At 38.9% G+C, this 22,051-nt stretch overlaps 1 protein-coding gene across 5 annotated transcripts in view; it reads left to right on the forward strand.

The window, feature by feature from the left end:
* Positions 1–22,051, forward strand: part of CEP57L1 (centrosomal protein 57 like 1) — a 68,083-nt gene that overhangs the window by 28,688 nt on the left and 17,344 nt on the right. For 2 of the 5 annotated variants that reach the window (XM_056125441.1, XM_056125440.1), the window contains exons 2-5: positions 10,149–10,283; positions 16,599–16,764; positions 19,088–19,267; positions 21,779–21,900. In XM_056125441.1, coding sequence (XP_055981416.1) covers positions 16,602–16,764; positions 19,088–19,267; positions 21,779–21,900 — 465 coding nt within the window. In that variant the 5' untranslated portion in view covers positions 10,149–10,283; positions 16,599–16,601. Of the gene's footprint in view, positions 1–10,148; positions 10,284–14,688; positions 14,756–16,598; positions 16,765–19,087; positions 19,268–21,778; positions 21,901–22,051 lie in introns of those variants that run through there. The other 3 variants (XM_056125443.1, XM_056125442.1, XM_056125439.1) reach the window with 2 other exon arrangements.

Here is a 22,051-nt window from a genome sequence, read left to right on the forward strand (position 1 = left end):
AGGCTGCTGATGCACTTGCCCCACAGGTGCAGATTTACCTGTTGGCGCCATCATACCCCCTTGCCCTATCTTATAAAGAAATTCCTTTTAACTCTTCTTAAAGAACTGGGTTCAAGACTATGAATTCCCTAAGCTGTTGCCTGTCCATGAAGCTCTGTATGGTTCCTTTAAATCTGAATAACAATCTCTGTGGATAGAATATTCATGGTGAGGGTTTTCATTTCATTGAGTTTTTGACCATAATTCTCCAGTAGAGTCTCATTTGATAGATCTGCTGAGTCTTATGGGTCTTCCTTTTTTGTATCTTGCTGCTTTAAATATTCTGTCTTTGGCTTTGGTTTTTGTCATTCTAAACACTGTGTGTCTTGGGGTTTTCTTATTTGAGTCTATTTTGGCTGGGCCATTTATACCTCATATATTTGGTTGTCTGTATTTCTCAATTTTGGGAAGTTCCTGTTTTTGTTTTGCCATACCCAGCAATGTTCAGGAGTTACTGCTGGCCCTACATTCAGAAATTACTCCTGGCAGTGCTCTGGGGACCATATCTTATCTTTGATTTTTAAAAAACTATTGGTTTTTCATCAAATTTACTTTCCTATTCATTAGGGACTGATGATTCTTACATGGTTCCTCTTGAACTCATCCTGTAGTTCTCTGGTGTGCTGTTCATTTATTTTTATACTTTTTCCATCTTACATTGTTTTCTAGAAATTTCCTTCATCTCATCTTGTCTTCCTCGGCTGCTATTATTCAGCTGCTCAGACATCTATTAAATACCATCTACCATACCCTTTTTTCTGTAATTTCTGATTGTGGGGTTGGTTTTTTTTTTGTTATAAAATTCTTTTATTGAAAAATTATAATTAAAAGTCAATTTTTAAAGTTTATGATGTTATAATAGCCTTAAGTTTTTTTTTCCTTTTTTTTTATTAGTGAAACACCATGAGGTACAGTTATAGACTTACAAATTTTGTGCTTGGGTTTCAGTTATACAATGATCAAGTACCCATCCCTCCACCAGTGCCCATCATTCACCACCACGGGTCCCAGCATCCCCCCCACCCCCCACCCCCCCCCCCCCATCCCACCCTGCCTCTGTGGCAGGTCATTCCCCCTTGTTCTCTCTCTCTCTTCTTTTGGGTACTGTGTTTTGCAAGAGAGGCATTGAGTGGCAATCATGTTTGGTCTATAGACCACTTTTAGCATGCTTCTCCCACCCTGGGAGGGTCCTCACAACACCCTTTATTTGGGGCTTTCTTATCTATCTGAGCTTCCTTTTCACCTAGCACATGTGACTGGCCTTCAAGTCATGGATCAAAATTCTGGTACTAATCTCAGCCATTCCTGGGTGTTAGTCTCCCTTTTTGAATTCCCCAGATGAATGCAATCTTTCTGTGTCTACCCCGCTCTTTCTGACTCATTTCGCCTAGCATGATACTTTCCATGTAGTACCATTTGTATGTAAATTTCATAACTTCATCTTTTCTAACAGCTACATAGTACTCCATTGTGTAAATGTACCAAAGTTTCTTTAACCAGTCATCTGTTCTCGGGCACTCAGGTTTTTTTCCAGATTCTGGCTATTGTAAAGAGTGCTGCAATGAACAAACAATTGCCGATGTCACTTCGACTATACCTTTTTGTCTCTCTGGGATATATTCCCAGGAGTGCTATAGCTGGGTCAAATGGCAGATCAAATTCTAATTTTTTGAGAATCGTCCATACTGTTAAAGGGTTGGACCAGCCTGCATTCCCACCAGCAGTGAAGGAGGGTCCCTTTCTCGCCACATCCGCGCCAGCATTGGTTACTTTTGTTCTTGTGGATGTGGGTCAGTCTCTGTGGTGTGAAATGATATTTCATTGTGGTTTTGATCTGCATCTCTCTGATGATTAGTGATGTAGAGCATTTTCTCATGTGCCTTTTTGCCATTCGGATTTCTTTTTTGTGAAAGTTTCTGTTCATTTCCTCGCCCCATTTTTTGATGGGGTTGGGTGATTTCTTCTTGTGGAGTTTAACCAGTACCTTGTATATCCTTGATATCAACCCCTTGTCGGATGTGTATTTGGTGAATATCCTTTCCTATTCTGTAGGCTGTCTTTGTATTTTGGTCACTGTTTCTTTTGAGGTGCAGAAGCTTCTTAGTTTAAGATAGTCCCATTTGTCTATCTCTGTTTTCACTTGCTCGGCCAGTGGCGTGACATCTTTGAAGATACCATTAGCTTCAATATCATGGAGAGTTTTGCCGACTTTGTCTTCAATAAACATTATGGATTCCGGTCTGATGTTGAGGTCATAAATCCATTTCGATCTTACTTTTGTGCATGGTGTTAGGCAGAGATCTGAGCCCACTTTTTTGCATGTAGCCGTCCAGTTTTGCCAGCATAGTTTATTAAAGAGGCTTTCCCTGCTCCATTTCACTTTTCTTGCCCCCTTATCAAAGATTAGATGATTATATGTTTGGGAGGAAATGTCAGTATATTCAACTCTGTTCCATTGGTCTGCAGCTCTGCCTTTGTTCCAGTACCGTGCTGTTTTAATTATTACTGCCTTGTAGTAGAGTTTGAGGTTAGGGAGGTTGATTCCTCCCATTTTCTTTTTCCCAAGAATTGCTTTAGCTATTGGTGGGGGCTTATTGTTCCATATAAATTTCAGGAGTGTTTGCTCCATTTCTTTGAAGAATGTCATGGGTATCCTTATAGGGATTGCATTGAATTTGTACAGTGCTTTGGGAAGTATTGCCATTTTGATGATGTTGATTCTCCCATCCATGAACAGGGGATATTTTTCCATTTCCTCGTGTCCTCTTTTATTTCCTGAAGTAGCATTTTGTAGTTTTCTTTGTACAGGTCCTTTACTTCCTTAGTTAAGCTGATTCCTAGGTACTTGATTTTCTGGGGAACAATTGTGAATGGGATTGTTTTCTTGATGTCACTTTCTTCTCTTTCACTATTTGCGTATAGGAAAGCCATGGATTTTTGGGTATTGATTTTATAGCCTGCCACTTTACTATACAAGCCTATTGTTTCTAGGAGTTTCTTGGTAGAGGTTTTAGGGTTCTCTAAGTATAGTATCATATCATCTGCGAATTGTGAGAGCATAATTTCTTCTTTCCCTATCTGGATGCCCATAATATCTTTTTCTTGCCTAATCGCTATTGCAAGTACTTCCAGTACTATATTGAACAGTAGTGGAGAGAGTGGGCATCCTTGTCTCATCCCTGACCTTAGCGGGAAGCGTCTCAGTTTTTCCCCATTGAGGATGATGTTTGCTGTAGGTTTTTGGTAGATGGCTTTAACTATATTGAGGAAAGTCCCCTCTGTCCTCATTTTGGCAAGGGTGCTGGATGAATGGGTGCTGGATCTTGTCAAATACTTTCTCTGCATCTATTGATATGATCATATGATTTTTGTTGATATGATGGATTATGTTGATTGATTTCCGAATGTTGAACCATCCTTGCATCCCTGGAATGAATCCCACTTTGTCATGATGTATGATCTTTTTGATGAGTTGTTGAATTCTATTGGCTAGTATTTTGTTGAGAATCTTCGTATCCGTGTTCATCAGGGATATCGGCCTGTAATTTTCTTTTCTTGTGGTGTCTTTGTTTCCTTTTGGTATTAGAGAGATATGGGCTTCATAGAAGCTGTTTGGGAGAGTTTCTGTTTTTTCAATTTCCTGGAAAAGCTTGAGAAGAACTGGCAATAGGTCCTCTTTAAATGTTTGGAAAAATTCGCTAATAAATCCATCTGGGCCTGGGCTTTTGTTTTGGGGAAGACTTTTGATTACAATTTCAATTTCCTTGATGTGAATAGGTCTATTCAGGTACTCTATATCTTCTTGATTCAGCTTTGGGAGATGGTAGGAATCCAGGAATTTATCCATTTCTTCCAGGTTCTCGTGTTTCATGGCATACAGACTTTCAAAGTAGTCTCTGATGATCTCTTGAATTTCTTTAGTTTCTGTTGTGATATCCCCTTCTTATTTCTGATTCGATTTATTAGGGCTCTCTCTCTCTGTTTCTTTGTGAGTGTTGCTAGTGGTTTATCTATCTTATTTATTTTCTCGAAGAACCATCTCTTGGTTTCATTGATCTTTCGGATTGTTTCTTTGTTTTCCATGTCGTTGATTTCTGCTCTAAGTTTTATGATCTCTTTCCTTCTGCCTGATTTAGGCTCTTTCTGTTGACTCTTTTCTAAGGTCTTGAGCTGTGAGGTCAAGTTCTTTATGTGCATCGTTTCTACCGACCTAAGATATGCTTGCAGAGCTATAAATTTTCCCCTTAAATACAGCTTTCGCTGCATCCCATAAGTTCTGGTAGTTTGTGTCTTCATTCTCATTTGTTTCCAGGTATCTTTTGATTTCGTCCTTGACTTCGTTCCTGACCCACTCGTTGTTCAGCATCGAGTTGTTTAATTTCCAGGTTTTTGATTTGGTTCTCCGTGTCTTTGTGTGATTCACTTCTATCCTCAGTGCATCATGGTCTGAAAAGATGGCTGATACTATTTCTGTCTTCCTGATTCTGTTGAGGTATGATTTGTGTCCTAGCACATGGTCTATTTTGGAAAATGTCCCGTGCGCGCTGGAGAAGAATGTGTATTCTTTCTTTTCGGGGTGTAAAGCCCTGTATAGGTCCATTAGCCCTTTCTCTTCTATTTCTTCTTTCAAAGCCAATAATTCCTTGCTGGGTTTTGTTCTTGTTGATCTATCCAGAGGTGATAAGGCGATGTTGAAGTCTCCAAGTACTATTGTGTTGGTAGTGATGTCCTCCTTAAAATCTGTTAGCAGTTGTTTTAAATATTTAGCTGTTCCCTCATTAGGTGCGTATACATTTAAGAGTGTGATTTCTTCCTGTTGTACTTATCCCTTGATGAAGAGAAAATAGCTTTCACTGTCCCTTCTAATCTTTTTCAACGTGAAATTAATGTTGTCAGATACTAGTATGGCCACCCCAGCTTTTTTGAGGGAGTTGTGTGCTTGCAGGATTGTTTTCCATCCTTTGACTTTGAGTCTGTGTTTGCTCTGGCTGTTGAGATGAGTTTCTTGTAGGCAGCAGAATGTTGGGTTCTGTCTCTGTATCCATTTTGCCACTCTGTGTCTCTTAACTGGTGAATTTAGATTGTTGACATTGAGAGAGAGAATGGTTATGGGGTTTTGTGTCATCTTTCTGTGCGGGTGTGTTGTGGTTGTAGGGTTTGTCTTGTCTTATAGTAGCCCCTTTAGGCCTTGCTTTAGGTTTGGTTTTGAGTCTATGAAGTTCCTGAGCTGCTGTTTATCTAGAAAATAGTGTACCATTCCTTCGATTTTGAGGGAGAGTTTAGCCGGATAGAGTATTCTTGGTGAAGCATTCATTTCAGTGAGTTTTTTGACTATATCTCACCACTGCCTTCGGGCTTGTAGGGTTTCCTCTGATAGGTCTGCTCTGAATCTAAGGGGTACTCCTTTGTATGTGATTTCCTTCTTTGCCCTTGCTGCTTGAAGTATTGTGCCTCTATCGGCAGCATCGATCATTCTAACTATGATATGTCTTGGAGTGTTTTTGTTCTGGTCTCTTTTAGCTGGCACCCTTCAGGCTCCTTGAACCTAAATGGCTGCATTGTGGAGCTCTGGGAATTTTTCAGCAATGATTTGTTTGACGGTGTTTTTTTCGTTGGGATTGTTTCCCTGAGGTTCAGGTAGTCCCATGATTCTAATGTTGTTCCTCTTGGAATCATCTGCTAGGACTCTGATTCTCTGTAGAGCTATTTTGAGGTCCCTTGCCACTGTTTGTTGTTGCGTGTTGGCTTGGTGCAGCTCATCTTCCACCTCACTGATTCTCTCTTCAGCTGCGGTCATTCTATTTTTAAGAGAAGAAACTGAGTTTCTCATCTCATCTATGGAATCTTTTAATCTTGACATTTCTGCTCTCATTTCTTATCGTAATTTGTCGATTTTTTCTGTGGTGTTACTGGCTGTCTGTCTGACTGTTTATTGAGTTGATTGAACATCTTCATGACTTCGTATCTGAATTCTATGTCAGAGAGTTCCCTTAGGTGAGCTGTATCGACAGCATGTTCTAGATTGTTTTCGTTGTTCTCCCCTTGTGGTGGGGATTTTCTTTGTTTCTTCATATTGCTGAGTAGGTTGGGAACTAGATTCTTTGGGGACTAGGTTCCTTAGTATGGGAAAACAACCTGTGGCCGCATAAGCGGCCGCCCGCTGGGAAATAAGCCACGCCCACTTTTGAAGCCATGCCCACTTGTGAGGAGGCCATGCCTCTACTGAGACCTGGGTTAGTGATGAGATGGGCGCCGCGTCAGGAGTGAAGAGGGCAGGGCAGATGCTCAAAACTGCTTCTCTCCAGGCATCTTGGGAGACACCTGGGGTCCTGCAGGGAGAGATGGAGGTCCCGGGTCGTGAGCCGGCAGCTGAGCTGACCTGGATTTGGGATGAGATGGGCGCTGCGTCAGGAGTGAAGAGGGCAGGGCAGACGCTCAAAACTGCTTCTCTCCAGGCATCCTTGTGGGGTTTTTTTAATGTTGGTTTTTGTTTTTAAATTTCTACTCTCATATTTTCTTGTGCTTTGGTGACTTCCTGAGTCATTATTTCTTTGAATACTTTAAGCATCCTTACCATGGTGTCCAAGGAACAGTTCTTCCTTGGAACATGCAACAAAAGAGGCGTCGGAGGTGTTGGTGACCTTGTTAACATGAACTTGGCCATGAGCATTGATTCATTCGAATGCCTAACAACCCGAATCGGACAATTACACTTGAATAGATGTGTCTCACTGTGCCGGCAGTTTCTATCTCTGTTGTCTATGCACCAACATCCAATTATGATGAAGGAGAAATTGAGAAGTTCTACATGGAGCTGGAGAAGTTCTATAAAGAAGACCACACCTTCTACAGGATCATTGTCGGTGATATTAATGCCAAGATAGGACCGAGAAGATCAGCAGAAGAATTCCACATTGGGACCCATGGACTAGAATAGAACGAACAGGGTGAGAGACTATCTGAGTTCATCATGTTGACCAAGACCAGTCATGGTAACTCACAGTTCTAAAAGGCTGAATCTAAACGTTGGACATGGGAGTCTTCCAGTGGACAATTCCAAAATGCAATTGATCACATCCTATTCAATTCACGGTTTTGCCTGACCAATGTCGCTGTTGTCCCAAAATTCCAAACAGGATCTGACCACCGTCTCCTTCGTGCAAAATTTTATGTCACAGAGTGGGAAGAAAGGGCTGCAAAGTTTAAGAAGAGAACTCCCAGAACGACTACCAACTGGGAGCTCTTTGTCACTATTGCTGCAACATGGGAAGATGCCGTCATTGACAACGTTGACAAGGAATACAATCGACTGGTTCAGCACCTACATGATTGTTTGAGGAATGCCAAGAGAGCCACAAAAAAATCACCTGTCTTCGAAAACTCTTGAGCTTATTCGCCAATGTGGCTTGGCACATGCTGCAGGAAACCACAAGCAAACGTCTGAGCTTGCAAAGCAGTGCAGAGATGTGATAAAGGAAGACCTCAAAAAGAGAAGGGCAGCAGTGCTGGTAGATGTGGCAGAAGCTGGGAAAAGCATTCATAACGCCCACCTGTCCTTCACCAACTGCAAGACCAAGATGATTGCCCTCCGACATCCTGATGGATCTATCACATCTTCCAGAAGGGCAATGGAGATGATTCATGACATCTACTCAGATCTCTTCAATAGCCACGTCCACTTGCCCACATACCAAATTCCGCAGAATGGATATGTCATTCCCAACGTTCTCCCTTCCAAAATCCAACATGCCATTTCATCGGCAAAGAAACGAACAGCACCTGGCCCACACAAGGTCAGACCTGAACACCTGAAGAACCTGCCATCAGTACTCATCAATACACTGGCTCGGCTCTTCACACACTACCTGTCTGAATGCAAGGTTCCGTCCCAATGGAAAACCAGCAGGACTGTATTACTGTACAAGAAGGGAGATATCCACAACTTTGGCAACTATCGCCCAATCTGCCTGTTGTCTGTCATCTACAAGCTGTTCACTCGAGTCATCCTGAATAGGATTGGCAGAACACTAGATGAAGGACAGCCATGTGAGCAAGTCGGGTTCCGCAAAGGATTCAGCACGATCAACCATATCCACACAATAACCAAGCTCAATGAGGTTTCTCGGGAGTTCAAGATGCTGCTCTTCTAACATTCATTGATTTAAAGAAGACCTTTGATTCTGTTGAGATGGAAGTGGTCATAAAGTCCTAGCCAATCAGGACATTCAAACAATACATCAGGATCCTCCATGAGTTGTATTACAGATTCACTACCAGGATCTCACCATTCTACAAAGAAGTGATCATCAGTGTCAAGAGAGGGGTTCGGCAGGGTGATACCATTTCACCGAAACTCTTCAGTTCCACCCATGAGAATGTCATGCGACGACTGGAATGGGTAGAAATGGGAGTGAAGATAGATGGTCGCCAACTACACCACCTCTGCTTTGCTGATAACATCGTTCTAATAACACTAAACATTAGCCAAGCAGCACAAATGCTGGCTGACTTCGACTGTGAATATGCAAAGGTCGGACTCCAGCTGAATTTCACAAAGACAATGTTTATGAGAAACTGTCTTGTTCCTGATGTTCCATTCGCTCTCAACAGAACGACCATCTCCGAATGCAACAGTTATGTGTACCTAGGTCGAGAAGTTAATATGACGAATGACCTGGCACCTGAGTCACACAGAAGGAAGAGAGCAGCTTGGAACACCTTCAAGAGCGTCGAAGAAATGGCTAAGAGGACGAAGAACCTCCAGCTCCAGGCATATCTCTTCAATTCCACTGTTCTTCCTGCATTAACATATACCTCAGAGACCTGGGCCCTACAAAATCAGAATGAGAACGCTACTCGGGTATCCCAAAGAGGAATTAAAAGAGCTATGCTTGGAGTATCACATTTCACTTAAATGAGAGAAAGAATCTGGAGTTCTGACCTCCGTCGAAAGTCAAGAATCAGGGACACTGTCTCATTTGCCAAGGCATTGAAAATCAGATGGACTGGACACATAATGAGATTTGGAGATGACCGCTGGACTAGAGCGGTTACCGACTGGATTCCACGAGACGTCAAAAGACCGCATGGCCGCCCACCTACAAGATGGTCAGACTTCTTCATTAAGACCCTGAATGATCGGTTTGAGGCTCTTTATGTTCCTAAAATGAACAGACACCATTGGCACGCGACAGGGACAAATGGAGACGTTACTGGTGCCCACTCGAGCAAATCAATGAGTAATGGGAAGTCAAGTGATCAAGTGAAGTGTGACCAGGGTGTCACTAAAATCATTCTCCATGGATTACAGAGTTGTTTGAACCCTCATCTTACTGATTTTGCTCATTGATCTTGGTGGGCTGCTTCACATTTTTTCCACTGGGCTTGCTGTGTTCTTCCTGTGTCGGGGTCAATCTTTATAGATGGCCCTACTGGCAGACTCTGAGAGATTAGACTGGGAGTTGCTCTTCTCCTTCCCTGCACATTTTCACCCAGTGACAGGAAGTGTAACTATAAATAGCATGAAATTTGATGAGTAGAGTTATCCATGCAGATGCATGCTTCAGGGGATGTGGTGCTGGGCCTGTTAATATGGTAGACGTCAGTTTTGGAGGCTAGCTGGAAGGGAGGGGAATATGCTTTCCATTCAGAAAAAAAAGGCCCAAAGATATCCGCAGGGAGATTCTCACCTGAAAGGGTGGGACAGTAAGTAGAGATAAAGGAGATGTGATACTAGGTCCATTAATATCTGCCATTAAATTCTCTAAAGAAAAATTGTCTAGAAATAGGGTTCAATTCAACAGAAAAGTGTTTTAACTTTGAAAGAATACTGAATCTCTTTCTACAGTACTTTTTTATGCAGTAGAATTTTCTGAAGAAATATTACCAATAATATTTAGAAATTTTAAGAATTATGATTTACTTAAAATAATACTGAATTTTAAAATTCTGTCCAAGAAGTATATACCAAGGTTCTGTGTGTTATGTTTGTAAAACTCAAGACAATATTTATAGAATTGTTGTGTCTTACATTAATGTGGAATAGACAAGTTGTTTACCTAATCAGTTAAATTCAGATAATTTATTTTACAATTTTTTGTTTTGATCAGACCCTGAGGATACAATGTGGCTTTGCAGAGCACAGCAATTGGGACTGTAAGAACTTAACAGAAGAAATAAACATACTTGCTCTCTCTGAATGTATATTGATATAGGCGATACAAGATCCTTAGAAATGAAAAAATGTAAGTGCCCAACAGATATCCATATCTATAAAACTAAGATATGTTATTATAAAGAATATAAAAAGATAGAAATTTTTAAATGTCCATTTATCAGATTTTGTCCATTTTACCATTTTTTGTCCATTTCTGTGTCCATTTATTAGGTTTTTTTGTGGGGGCGGGGGAATACCCAGCAGTGCTAAGGACTTACTTCTGGCTCTATGCTCAGGGATCACTCCTGGCAAGTTCAGGAGACCATATTGGATGCTGGGGATTGAATCTTCATCTGCCTGGTGCAAGGCAACCATCCTCCCCTGTGTACCGTCTCTCTGTCCCCATTTACCAACATTTTAATACATTAACTTCATTTTTAAAATGTTTTGTCATTTTTGAAGGCTGGAGCGATAGCACAGCGGGTAGGATGTTTGCCTTGCACACAGCCAACATGGCCGACCCGAGTTCGATTCCTCCACCCCTCTCAGAGAGCCCAGCAAGCTACTGAGAGTATCTCGCCAGCACAGCAAAGCCTGGCAAGCTCCCCGTGACGTATTCAATATGCCAGACACAGTAACAACAAGTCTCACGATGGAGACGTTACTGGGCCCACTTGAGCAAATCAGTGAACAACGGGAGGACAGTGACAGTGACAGGAGTATAATTATGAATTTTATATTATTATAAAGTTGGTAGTATTTCCTCATTAGCTGAATATTCAAGACAAACTATAGCTAAAGATGCTGGAAAGTTTAATCATTTAGTAATCTAAAACTTTGTAAGTTTTAAGCTTAACTGGATTCAAGTTCAATATGGAAAATTTTATAGCTTTCCATTTATTAGATAAAATGTTTAGAAGACTTGTTATTAAGTGGAGCAATTGATAAATTGGCTTGGTTACTTGATACCTTCTGGGCTGGAGCAATAACACAGCAGGTAGGGTGTTTGCCTTGCACCCGGGCCAGCCCGGGTTCAATTCCTCTGTCCCTGTGAGAGAGCCTGGCAAGCTACCAAGAGTGTCCCACCTGCACGGCAGAGTCTGGCATGTTCCCTATGGCGTATTTGATATGCCCAAAACAGTAACAAGTCTCACAATGGAGGTGTTACTGGTCGATGAACAATGGGAGGGCAGTGCTACATTGGTACTTGATACCTTGATACTTGACACAGAATGGCATTGATTTTAATTAACTGCATATAACTATATTATATGTCATATGCTATATTATATAATATGCTATATTATAATTCATAAAATATGTTTAAGCATTGGAATTACTTGGTGCTTTCATAAAAAAACAGCTGTTTTACTCTTATAATTATGTTCTTTCTTAGGATAATGAGCTTGAAGAATACTCAATAGAAATTTAATTATTAAATAAGCAAACCAATTTTACTAGGTATGTTACTGACTCATCCCCAGTGTTTCATCCCCTCCATCTCCTTTCAGTGTTTTATTTTGGTCTTTCTTTCAATGAAATCTCAGACTTTGATAGCAAAGACCTACACCTTATTTTATATTTTGACAGGGCATAGCATTATAGACCATAGATAATAAATAACTACTTATTCAGGCTCTACTTTGTTATATTTTTCTTCTGTTTCCCCACTCATAATTTTTTCTCTCTAACTTCACCAGAGGAGGAAGGGTTTTTTTCTTCCTTTACTGGCCCCCTAAATATTAGCAGTCTTCAACAGTCTGAATTCTACTCTTTGTATGTGCACTCTCTCACGCTCTTCCTTTCTCTCATGTCTCTTTGGATGCTTGGGGATCAAAGTAAATCTGTCATTCTTGGCCTTTTAAAAATTTGCCGCAACTTGTTTTGGGGCACCACAATGGATAGATAATAATCTCTCTAACAGAAAAAGGCATTGAATCCCAGACACTCCTTTCCAGACTTGGACACTGAAAAGTGCTAATTAAATCTCTGCACTCTTCTTGCTTGATCTGAGAACCAAATCCTAGCTCTAGATTCAGCACAGTTAATCTAAAAGAATTATCATTTTTCATCATATTTGTATGTCTTTTTAAATTAATATTTATTTCCATTAATTCTACTACCACCTCTCCAGTTGTCTATGTAAAAAAAGTCGGGAGTCTAGAGTTTGGAGGGTTAGCTCAATGGTTCCAGTATTTAAGTTTTATCACTGGTATCACATATGGTTTCCTGAACATCACCAGAAGTCACCCCTGAGCACTGAGCCAGGAGTAGTTCCGGAACACGCCAGATAGGCATTCCCTCATCCCCCAAAAAACAAAGGAAATATTTGTTTCAAGTTTCCCTATCTCTACTGATTAATTAAACCAGCAATAGAAAGTATATTTTATTTTAGTACTTACTGTTTTATTTAATTTAATTAATTAATTTATTTATTGGTTTTTGGTTTTTGGGTCACACCCAGAGACGCACAGGGGCTACTCCTGGGTCTTGCACTCAGGAATTACATCTGGAGGTGCTTGGGGGACCATATGGGATGCTGGAAATCGAACCAGGGTTGGCCATGTGCAAGGCATACGCCCTACCCGCTGTGCTATTGCTCCAGCCCAGTACTTACCGTTTTAATAAAATATTAATGTATCTTTTACAAAAAGGAAAATTTGGTGGGACCAGAGCAACAGTACAGCATGTACTTGCCTTATACATGGTTAACCAGGATTCAATCCCTAGCATCTCATATGGTCCCCTGAGCACTCCAAGAGTAGTTTCTGAGCACAGAGCTAGGAGTAACCACTAAGCATTGCTGGGTGTGACCCAAAAACAAAACAAAAAGAAAGAAAAGTTGACAAGTATTTATTGTATTGAATCCACACATAGTGTTGTTCAGGAGCTACTTCATAAGCTCATGAGTCACTCCTCAGCGTGACTAGAGGGTCAGTCATGCAGTGCTGCGGATCAAACCTAGGCCTCTTGAATGGACGGCACATGTGTTCTGGCCCATTGAGCTCTCTTGCTCCAGCTTTTGGCTTTTTGGTTTGTTTGTTAGGTTTGGTTTTGGGGTTTTTGGCTACACGCAGCTATGTTCAGGTGTCACTTCTGGCTCATCACTCAGGGATTACTCCAGGCAGTTCTCCAGGAACCATATGGAATGCTTGGTTGGAACCCTGGTCGGCCAAGTGCAAGGCAAATATACCCTCTGTACTACTGCTCCAGCCCTGTTTTTGACTATTTTTAATTCTTTCCTTTATTTCACATTATCTAGCTGGTTTCTAGGTTCTTTGTGTTTCATTTGGTTTTGGTTTTGATTTGGAGGTCACATGGGTAGTGCTCAGGGCTTACTCCTGGTTACTCCTGGTTATCAACAGTTACTTCTGACCTGCTCTGGGGATCAAACCCTAACTGGCCATGTGCAAAGCAAGCACACTGACAATCTCTCTAACCTCCCTAGGTTCCTTCATGATCTTATAAGTATTTTTCATCCTCATCACATCTACTCTGGTCTTATTTCAAGCTTTTTTTTTAATTAACTCCTTAATTGTTACTTGATTATTTCTTCCCCCTCTCCAGTCAGCCTACCTCAGAGCCATCTGAATAATACAGACCTGATCATGTTAGTACTATTCATATCTTTCAGTAGCTGAAAGATATTCAGAATTGGATAAAATTCAAATTCCTTAGTATGATATATAAAGTCCTTTATGGTTTGTCACATACCGTCTTAGCCTGCCTCTTAACTGCCAACATTATTTACTCTGTGTCACCAAATTCATTAGAGAATATCATTTTCCTTAATAATCATCAAGATTATTCTAACATTTTGTCTCCACTAATGTATTTCAGATTTTCTGTTCAGGTTAAAACCTATGTTATTTTGGTCCATTTTTCATAACTTTTATTGATGTACAGTAGACCCTGATTAAGCATGTGTGTGTGTGTGTGTGTGTGTGTGTGTGTGTGTGTGTGTGTGTAGTAGAACATATTTTATTTGGAGGGTTTTTGAAGGTGTAGACGGGGGGAAAGAGTGATAGAGTAACACACTCAAGAGAGAACGTGGGCTTCTCCAAGAGTGGAGAAAGAACCCCTACACACATCTTAGCATTAGACATGAAAGTACACATTCAAGAGGGGAGATGCCGGTGACATATATGCTTGAGCACCACATGTGTTCGGCCACGTGTGCACAAGCAGCACATGTGCTCGGGCAGTGTATGTGCCAAGAATTTTATTTTTAAGCGAGAGGCACTGATAAAGTGCTTAGAAACTCCAAATCCATGCACTTTGTTTTATTATTTTTAATATCTTTTGTAATTTGAGCTAGTCATATTCCCTTGATGAGGATCTTCCTGCTTCCATTGGGATATATAGACTTCCACCACAGAGGGAACTAGCTCTTCCTGCTTTCAGTCTGTACTCCGGTCCATTGTGCCAATTTGTCCCCCAGTCCAGAAATAACTCTAATTGGTTCTCTTTGCAGAAAAAAAAAAAACAACAGAACTTCCAGTCCTCTTCCCAGATGGAAGTGAAGCAGTCTTCACTTCCTGTATGGAGCTGTATGGAGAGGTGAAGGGGATTCAGGAATATAATTTATTTCTAAAATTTTAAACCTTCTCTGTAGTTTTTTTTTAACCCTATATAAACTACTCTTAATAGAGGTTTTAGTAGTTTCTGAGTCATTCAGAGGGTCTACGAAATAAATTGTTGTTGTTGCTATTGTTGTTGTTGTTGTTGTGTTGTTGTTGTTGGGTCTCACTCTGCAATGCATAGAGGTTACTCTTGGCTCTGCACTCAGGAATCACTCCTGCCAGCAGTGCTCAGGAGACAGCAAGGTAACAAAACTCAGGTTGGTTGGTTTCTTGCAAGGCAAACATCTTACTCGCTTTATTATCTCCCCGGTCCCTACAAGATAAATTTTAAATTCACTTTTGTTAGTTGGGTAAGTAGGTTGTCTTTCTGCATTAGCCAAATCTGTTATTTGTTTGGCTGTTTTCCCAGTTTACAAAAATCATTTTCATATGTTGGTGGGTTTCCAAGAAGGAGCAAAAGTCAGTGCATATGTTCACTCTGCTATATTTATCTAAACTCCTCTTTGAAAGTTAACTTTAATTCCAGATTATTTATGACTTTGCTTGTTTCTCCATTGATTAGGGAAAAAAGACAACCCCTCTGTGGTTGATCCGTGACTTTCTATATATTTTTTTATAAACCTGGTCTTGGTGAATCCATACTTTCTTTTAAACTTGTTTTTTTTCCTCTCCTACATTGTTTTGCAGCCAATATTCTGAACTGAAACTATAATTCCCCCCTTTTCCCTCTCCCCATTACGACTATGCAGGTTTTGTCTTTTGTCTGAATGACCTAGTATGATATTGACAACTTTGATCTCTTGTAGCATTTGTTCTATTTTAAGATCAAATAACATTTCACTTATATATTGATCACATTTTGGGTCTTGGAGATGACACATAGGGCTGGAGTACATATTTTGCCTGCAGAAGCCCTGGGTTTGTGTGTTTCCTTCACACTGCCAGGAGCAGCCCCTGCACACTGCTTAGTGTGTTGCCTTGCATTCCCCTCCCCTCCAACACACATATAAATAAAAAGAGAGAGAAAGGAAAGGAAGTTCCTTTTTAGTGTTTTTACCACATTTTGTTTATCTGTTCATCCAATGATGGACATTGTGTTATTGCCACCTTTTTACAAATTTGAACAATTCTGTTTTGCACATGAGTATACTTTTGAAGACCCTGCTTTCAATGAACTTTTGTATTTTAAAGGCCAGAAATGTCATTGCCTTTTATGACATTGAAATATTAGCACTGTAGCACTGTCCTCCCATTGTTCATCGATTTGCTCAAACGAGCATCAGTAACGTCTCCATTGTGAGACTTTTTGTTACTGTTTTTGGCGTATAGAGTACACCACAGGGAGCTTGCTAGGCTCTGCCATGCTAGTGGGATACTCTCGGTAGCTTGCCGGGCTCTCCGAGTTGGGTGGAGGAATCGAACCAGGGTTGGCTGCATGCAAGGCAAATGCCCTACCCACTGTTAAAGAGAATACTTTTAGAGGACAGGCATTTCTCTGTACCCTGGAGATGCATTGTTGGAGAGGTGCTCAGAAAGTGAGAGACCTGGGCACTCATAGTCAACTGAGAAAGTAGTTTCACATGCCCATGCTAGGACATATATTCATTGAAAAAACATGCAGAATCACTCATGCTATTATTACACTAAGTCACCATTTTCTGTTTTCTTACGGGGCTTATAATAGAATTTGTAATAATTAAGCTCATAAACATATAACTCAACAGTGTATGATTATGTTAAAGTTTCACCTGAATTTGTTGGTTTGGGCATTCAGTAGGAAATAATGACACTCTACAATATCATTTCTTTATTCTCTACAGATAATGGATTCTGAATTAATGAATAGTATATTGGGAAGCTATCTTAAACCTCCAGAAAGAGTGTTTGTTCCATCATTTACTCAGAATGATGAATCATCACAGAATCACCAGTCTATGAACTTAGAAATTACCTCTCCTAGAGTACTTCATAGTCCAAATCGACAAGGTAATCCTAACATAAAGTAATAATTTGGAGAATTATACAGAATGTTATATAAAATATTTTAATTTTTATATAGAAAAGTAAACATTGAACTAATCTTAATAAAACTACTCATTTTGGTTCTGTTGCTAATTAAAGGCTTCTATAAACTTAGACAAATTATTTTAACTTTTAAAATGTTATCTTTTAAAACTATCAAATGATGATTAACATAACCAGATAGACATATATCACAAGTTTATCATTAAAAACATCATTATCTTGTCAGAGCGATAATACACTTGCCTTGCATAGATGTGACCCCAGTTGGATCCCAAGTACCATATATGGTCCCTGTCACTGCTAGGAGTGATCCCTAAGCACAAAGAAGGAATAAACCCAGAGGGACACTGGATGTGGCCCTCTATCCTTCAATGCCCGCCCCCCCCAAAAAAAAATCACAAGAAAACAGAAAAATACTCTGAGGAATAAATCACATTTGCAGTCCTTTTGCAATATGATTAAGATGATAGTGAGTTAAATAGAGTTGTAGTTATTTAAGTTTTAAATTCAGAAATTCCATGTGTTCAGAGTTACTGCCCATTAATATATACCAGTGTATTGAAGCAACTGCAAGACGTATTACAACATTTAAAATACAAACTTAGGAAAATTTTAAAATTGAGTTAGAAGAATATTTTGTAAAGTCGAACATATCCTTTGCTATTCAAATTACTCTCCAGTGTTCTGATTATACCCCCATTTTTAAAAAGTTCTGGTTTTATTTTGTTTTAGGTCACACACAACAGTGCTCAAGGCTTACTCCTAGTCCTCAATTCGGGTCAATCCTGGCACTGTTCAGGGAAAACGTATGTGGTACTAGGGGTTGAACCTGGGAGTACCACTTGCAAAGCAAGTTCCTTACCCACTGTACTGTTGCTCTGTCCCTTTAAAATATATGTGTGTGTGTGTGTGTGTGTGTGTGTGTGTGTGTGTGTATATAGTATAATAAATGATTGCCTTGTAGATTAGAACAACTACAAGAAATAATCATGTAAATTAGAGGGCCAGCTGTATGTACTATGTAAAGCACAATAAACCTAATTTATTTTATTTGTAAAAAAACAATGAACATTACTAGCAAACATCCATCTAATTGGAAGTGAACTATATAAATTAGATTTGATATTAATTTGTTTTATTCCTCTCTAGTTTTACAGTTTGAAGTATTAACACAATAGAAAGTACGGGAGATTTGAAATTTTTATAATTCTGAACTTATCCAACTAATAAAGCTATTCATAGAACTGAGTAAAATAATAATAATACAAGTCAACTACTTAGAATCTTTTAATCTTCATGTAAACCACTACTTTATGATTTTTTTTCAATAGCAGAAATTATGTTCTCCTTCATATGTCCTGATTATCTTGGACAAAGGCAGCAGCTATCATTTGTTATCTTGACTAAAATCAAGCACATCAGCAATTGAGAAAAATGTCTAAATTTCATCTAAATTTCTACGTTAGTCAGTGAATACTTTGTTTTAATTTTTTCCCCTAATTTTTGTACTTGTAACTTTTACACTAAGTCGCCACTTGCTTTTATTCCTTCCTGCCTTACCTTACCTATTGTTGCAGTGACCTAGGTCTCCCACATACCTGGCTTTGGTGCTTATCAGAAGTCACATCAGGTTGTGCTCACACACCAGACTCTGGTAACCACTGACACCTTTAGTTGTGGTGGTTGGACATGTGCTCACTGGAGCATGCACACTTTTAGTTGTATTGTGGTTGTATTGCTTTCTGAAGAATCACTGCAGAGCTCACACCTACCCACCCAGAGTCACACTTCCTGGCCATGGTGCTAGTGCTCACTGGGGCTCATACCCCTTCATTGTAGTCTGTGGTATGGTGGGAAAACACTTGTGGAATGGGAGTCATAGAGGCTAGAGCTGCCAGTTTTTAAACAAGAGTTCTGAGGATTTTCTCAGTGGGAGGGATACCAGGGATTATACTTGGCAACCTTACATGCAAGTGTTCTAGATACAGAGCTATTTCTCTAATCTCCCTTTTTAATTTTCTTTATTAATACTCAGATCTTCACAGTTCCCAAACTCTTCATTATCTTTAAAATTTTTGCTTTCTCAAATATAAAAAATAATCAAATGCAGTCATGAACATTTTTTTAACAAGATGTGTTAGAAAAAATGTATCTCTGGAGTTTCAGTCATTTTTTATTTTTATGAAATAAATATTATATGTGCATTTCCCTGACTTTTATATGATACTATAAGTGTTCAAGATTCTTATTTAAAATAGCAAGCAAAACTTTTTTTTTCCAACAGCTCTTATCTTAGCCTTAAAAACTCTTCAAGAAAAAATTCATCGTTTGGAGTTAGAAAGAACCCAAGCTGAAGATAACTTGAACAGTCTTTCCAGAGAAGCAGCACAGTATAAAAAGGCCTTAGAGAATGAAACAAATGAGAGAAATCTGGCATATCAGGAACTGATAAAGCAGAAAAAAAGTAAGAAAATTCAACAGTTCTCCAAAACCTGGTTGTTACCAAAGATTGCATTTTGAAAGTTCAACTAGCCTAGACTAAGAAGACTTATTCAAATGTTGTCTTACAGACATTCAAAACTTGAGGTCTGTTCTCAGATATTTTGATATTTGCAGAAACTGATGTAACCCTGACTTTCCTCTATTATGTTTTTTTTTTTTCAGAATTTTCTGAGATTGACTATTTTTCTTTCAGACAAGTTAATGTTCACTCTTGAGCACCTCTCTCTCTCTCTCTCTCTGTTTTCCTCTTTTCCTTCCTTCACATTTCTCTAATTAGACTTCTTGAAAATAAAATTATTGTACTTCCAGAAACATAATTGAGATTTTTTAAAATGTTACATTTTTAGATGATTTCTGTTTAGAAATTAGAAAATTTCCAGAACACAAATTCTGTTTAACCCATAATCTAATTGAAATACCTTATATTTCCAGTGTTTTTAAGATTTGAAATATAATAAACACTAGTAATTAATATAAAAACTATAAATTATTTAAAACTTTCTATTTAACTTGAGAGGTTAATTAGAGGAAAGAAACAAGAAGGTAGAGTTTTCTGTGAAACTTGTTTAATTTTATTTTCTTTTTTCTATGGAAAGTTTGAAGTAAATATCTGGGCCCAAGTTTTAGAGATTTAGTACATGATTTCTGTATATAATTTAACTTCCGTCCATATAACTTTTTGGGGAGTTGTTAATTTGGGGACACATCTAGCTTTGTTCAGGTCTTCTCTTGGCAGTGTGCTCAGAAATCATTCCTGGTGGGCTCAGGGAGTGATATGGAGTGCTGGGGATTGATTTCAGGTTGACCATATGCAAAGGAAATGTTTACCACTATACTATTGCCCTGGTCCCTGACGGTTTTTTTTTTTTTTAAACACTAAATTCACCGTTATGAACAAGGTTCTAGTTTGTGTTCCAACTTTTAAATATAAATAGAATGGTAAAAGCCCTTTTTGGGGGGCACACCCAGCGCTGCTCAGGGCTCACTCCTAGCTCTGCACTGAGGAGGGATCACTTCTGGGAGGTTCCTGTGATCAAACCCCATTGGACTCTGTGCAAGGCAGGAACCCTACCTGCTGTACAATTGCTCCAGGTCCTCAGCATATAAATAGAATAAAGAAATGGGAGAAAAAAATTTTCTCGGGTAGTTGGGCAAAAGTAAAGAAAGGGCTCAGGAAAATAAAAATGAAAGATTAGAAAGCAGTTACTTACACTTTACAGAATTAGCTGTGCTGTCAGTGGTCAAGAACAAAGGAAAATGGTAGAATATATATTTATATTGAGTTTCCTAAAATGGTAAAAATATGCATCGAAAGAAAAGAGACTTTAAAAAATAAATATTTATGTATATATAGTTTAAATTATGTAGTTTACAATAGCACTAATGTTTATAGTACAGTTACTTCACCCTTCCCACTGATGAAGTGCCCCAAACTATCCACCACTATCCTTATGTCATTTCTGTTTCACCTCTTCCTTCCCCCCTTATCCCCACTGCTTGCTGTTGTCACCATTAATTTTATTTTCTTGTTTTTGTTCTCTATCACAGATGAATAAGCTAACCTAAAATTTGTTCTTCTTAACATAATGACTTCCAGTTCTCTTCAGATTGTAGCAAACTGCAAGATTTTATTGTTCTTATATCTGCATATTAGTTAATTTTGTGTACATACCACAACTTCTTTATTCATTCATTTGTTGTTAGATATTTGAGTGGTTTCCATGTTCTGACTATTGTGTTTAGCACTGCAATGAACATAGGTGTGCATATATCTTTTCAAGTTAATGTTTTTGTGTTTTGGGGGTAGATGCCAAGAAGTAGACTCCCTAAGTCATATGGAGTTCTATTCTTACATTGTTGAGATCTCTACATACTTTTTCCATAGTGGTTGAACTAAATGACATTCCTACCAACAGTGCAAGAGGCTTCCTTTTCACCACAAAAACACCAACACCAGTTGTTTCTAGTCTTGTTGATATATGCCACTCTCACTGGTGTGAAATGATATCTCACTGTTGTTTTGATTTGTATATCCTATAGGAAAGAGACTTCCAGTCCTCCATTTATAAATAGCTTCATTTCCCAGGACCATTCAGGACTTTTACTGTTTTGTTTGTTTCTGGTGCCAGGAATTGAACAGGATCTAACACATGCAAGGCAAGTGCTCTACTACTGAGCTACATTCCTGGCCCTGCCAAAATTTGTGTCATTGTACAAGTTATCAATATCTTCTCCCTTCAGATATATACTCTCTGGGTCTTTAGGGGACAAGAGATTAAACCAGTTATATACAATTTATGATATATATACAAAAATGTATATTCATAATTCTAGGAGAGTCAATACTTAGAACTAAAAAGTCTTGAACTTTCAGTTCTAAGTTGAATTCACATAATGCATTTGTTCTGATAATCAAATCCTTGATCTATGTGGTAATCAATAAATTGATTTATCATTTTTCCTTTTCTCATAGATATAAGTGTACAATTAAGCTCAGCCCAGTCTCGTTGTATTCTTCTAGAGAAGCAACTAGAATATACGAAGAGAATGGTTCTTAATGTCGAGCGAGAGAAAAATATGATCCTAGAACAACAGGTGGGCATATTTACTGTAAGGAATATGTTTTGAAGAGTATTTTAAGATGGGAAAATTTTCCTAATCTTAAATAAGTTATATAGCTATGTACTGGAGATATCCAGTTAAGATAATGCAGACTCAGTCACTTGATCATTACTTTTCTTTAGAG

This window comes from Sorex fumeus, unplaced genomic scaffold (genome assembly GCF_029834395.1).
Source record: "Sorex fumeus unplaced genomic scaffold, SorFum_2.1 ptg000054l, whole genome shotgun sequence".
Lineage (NCBI taxonomy): Eukaryota > Metazoa > Chordata > Mammalia > Eulipotyphla > Soricidae > Sorex > Sorex fumeus.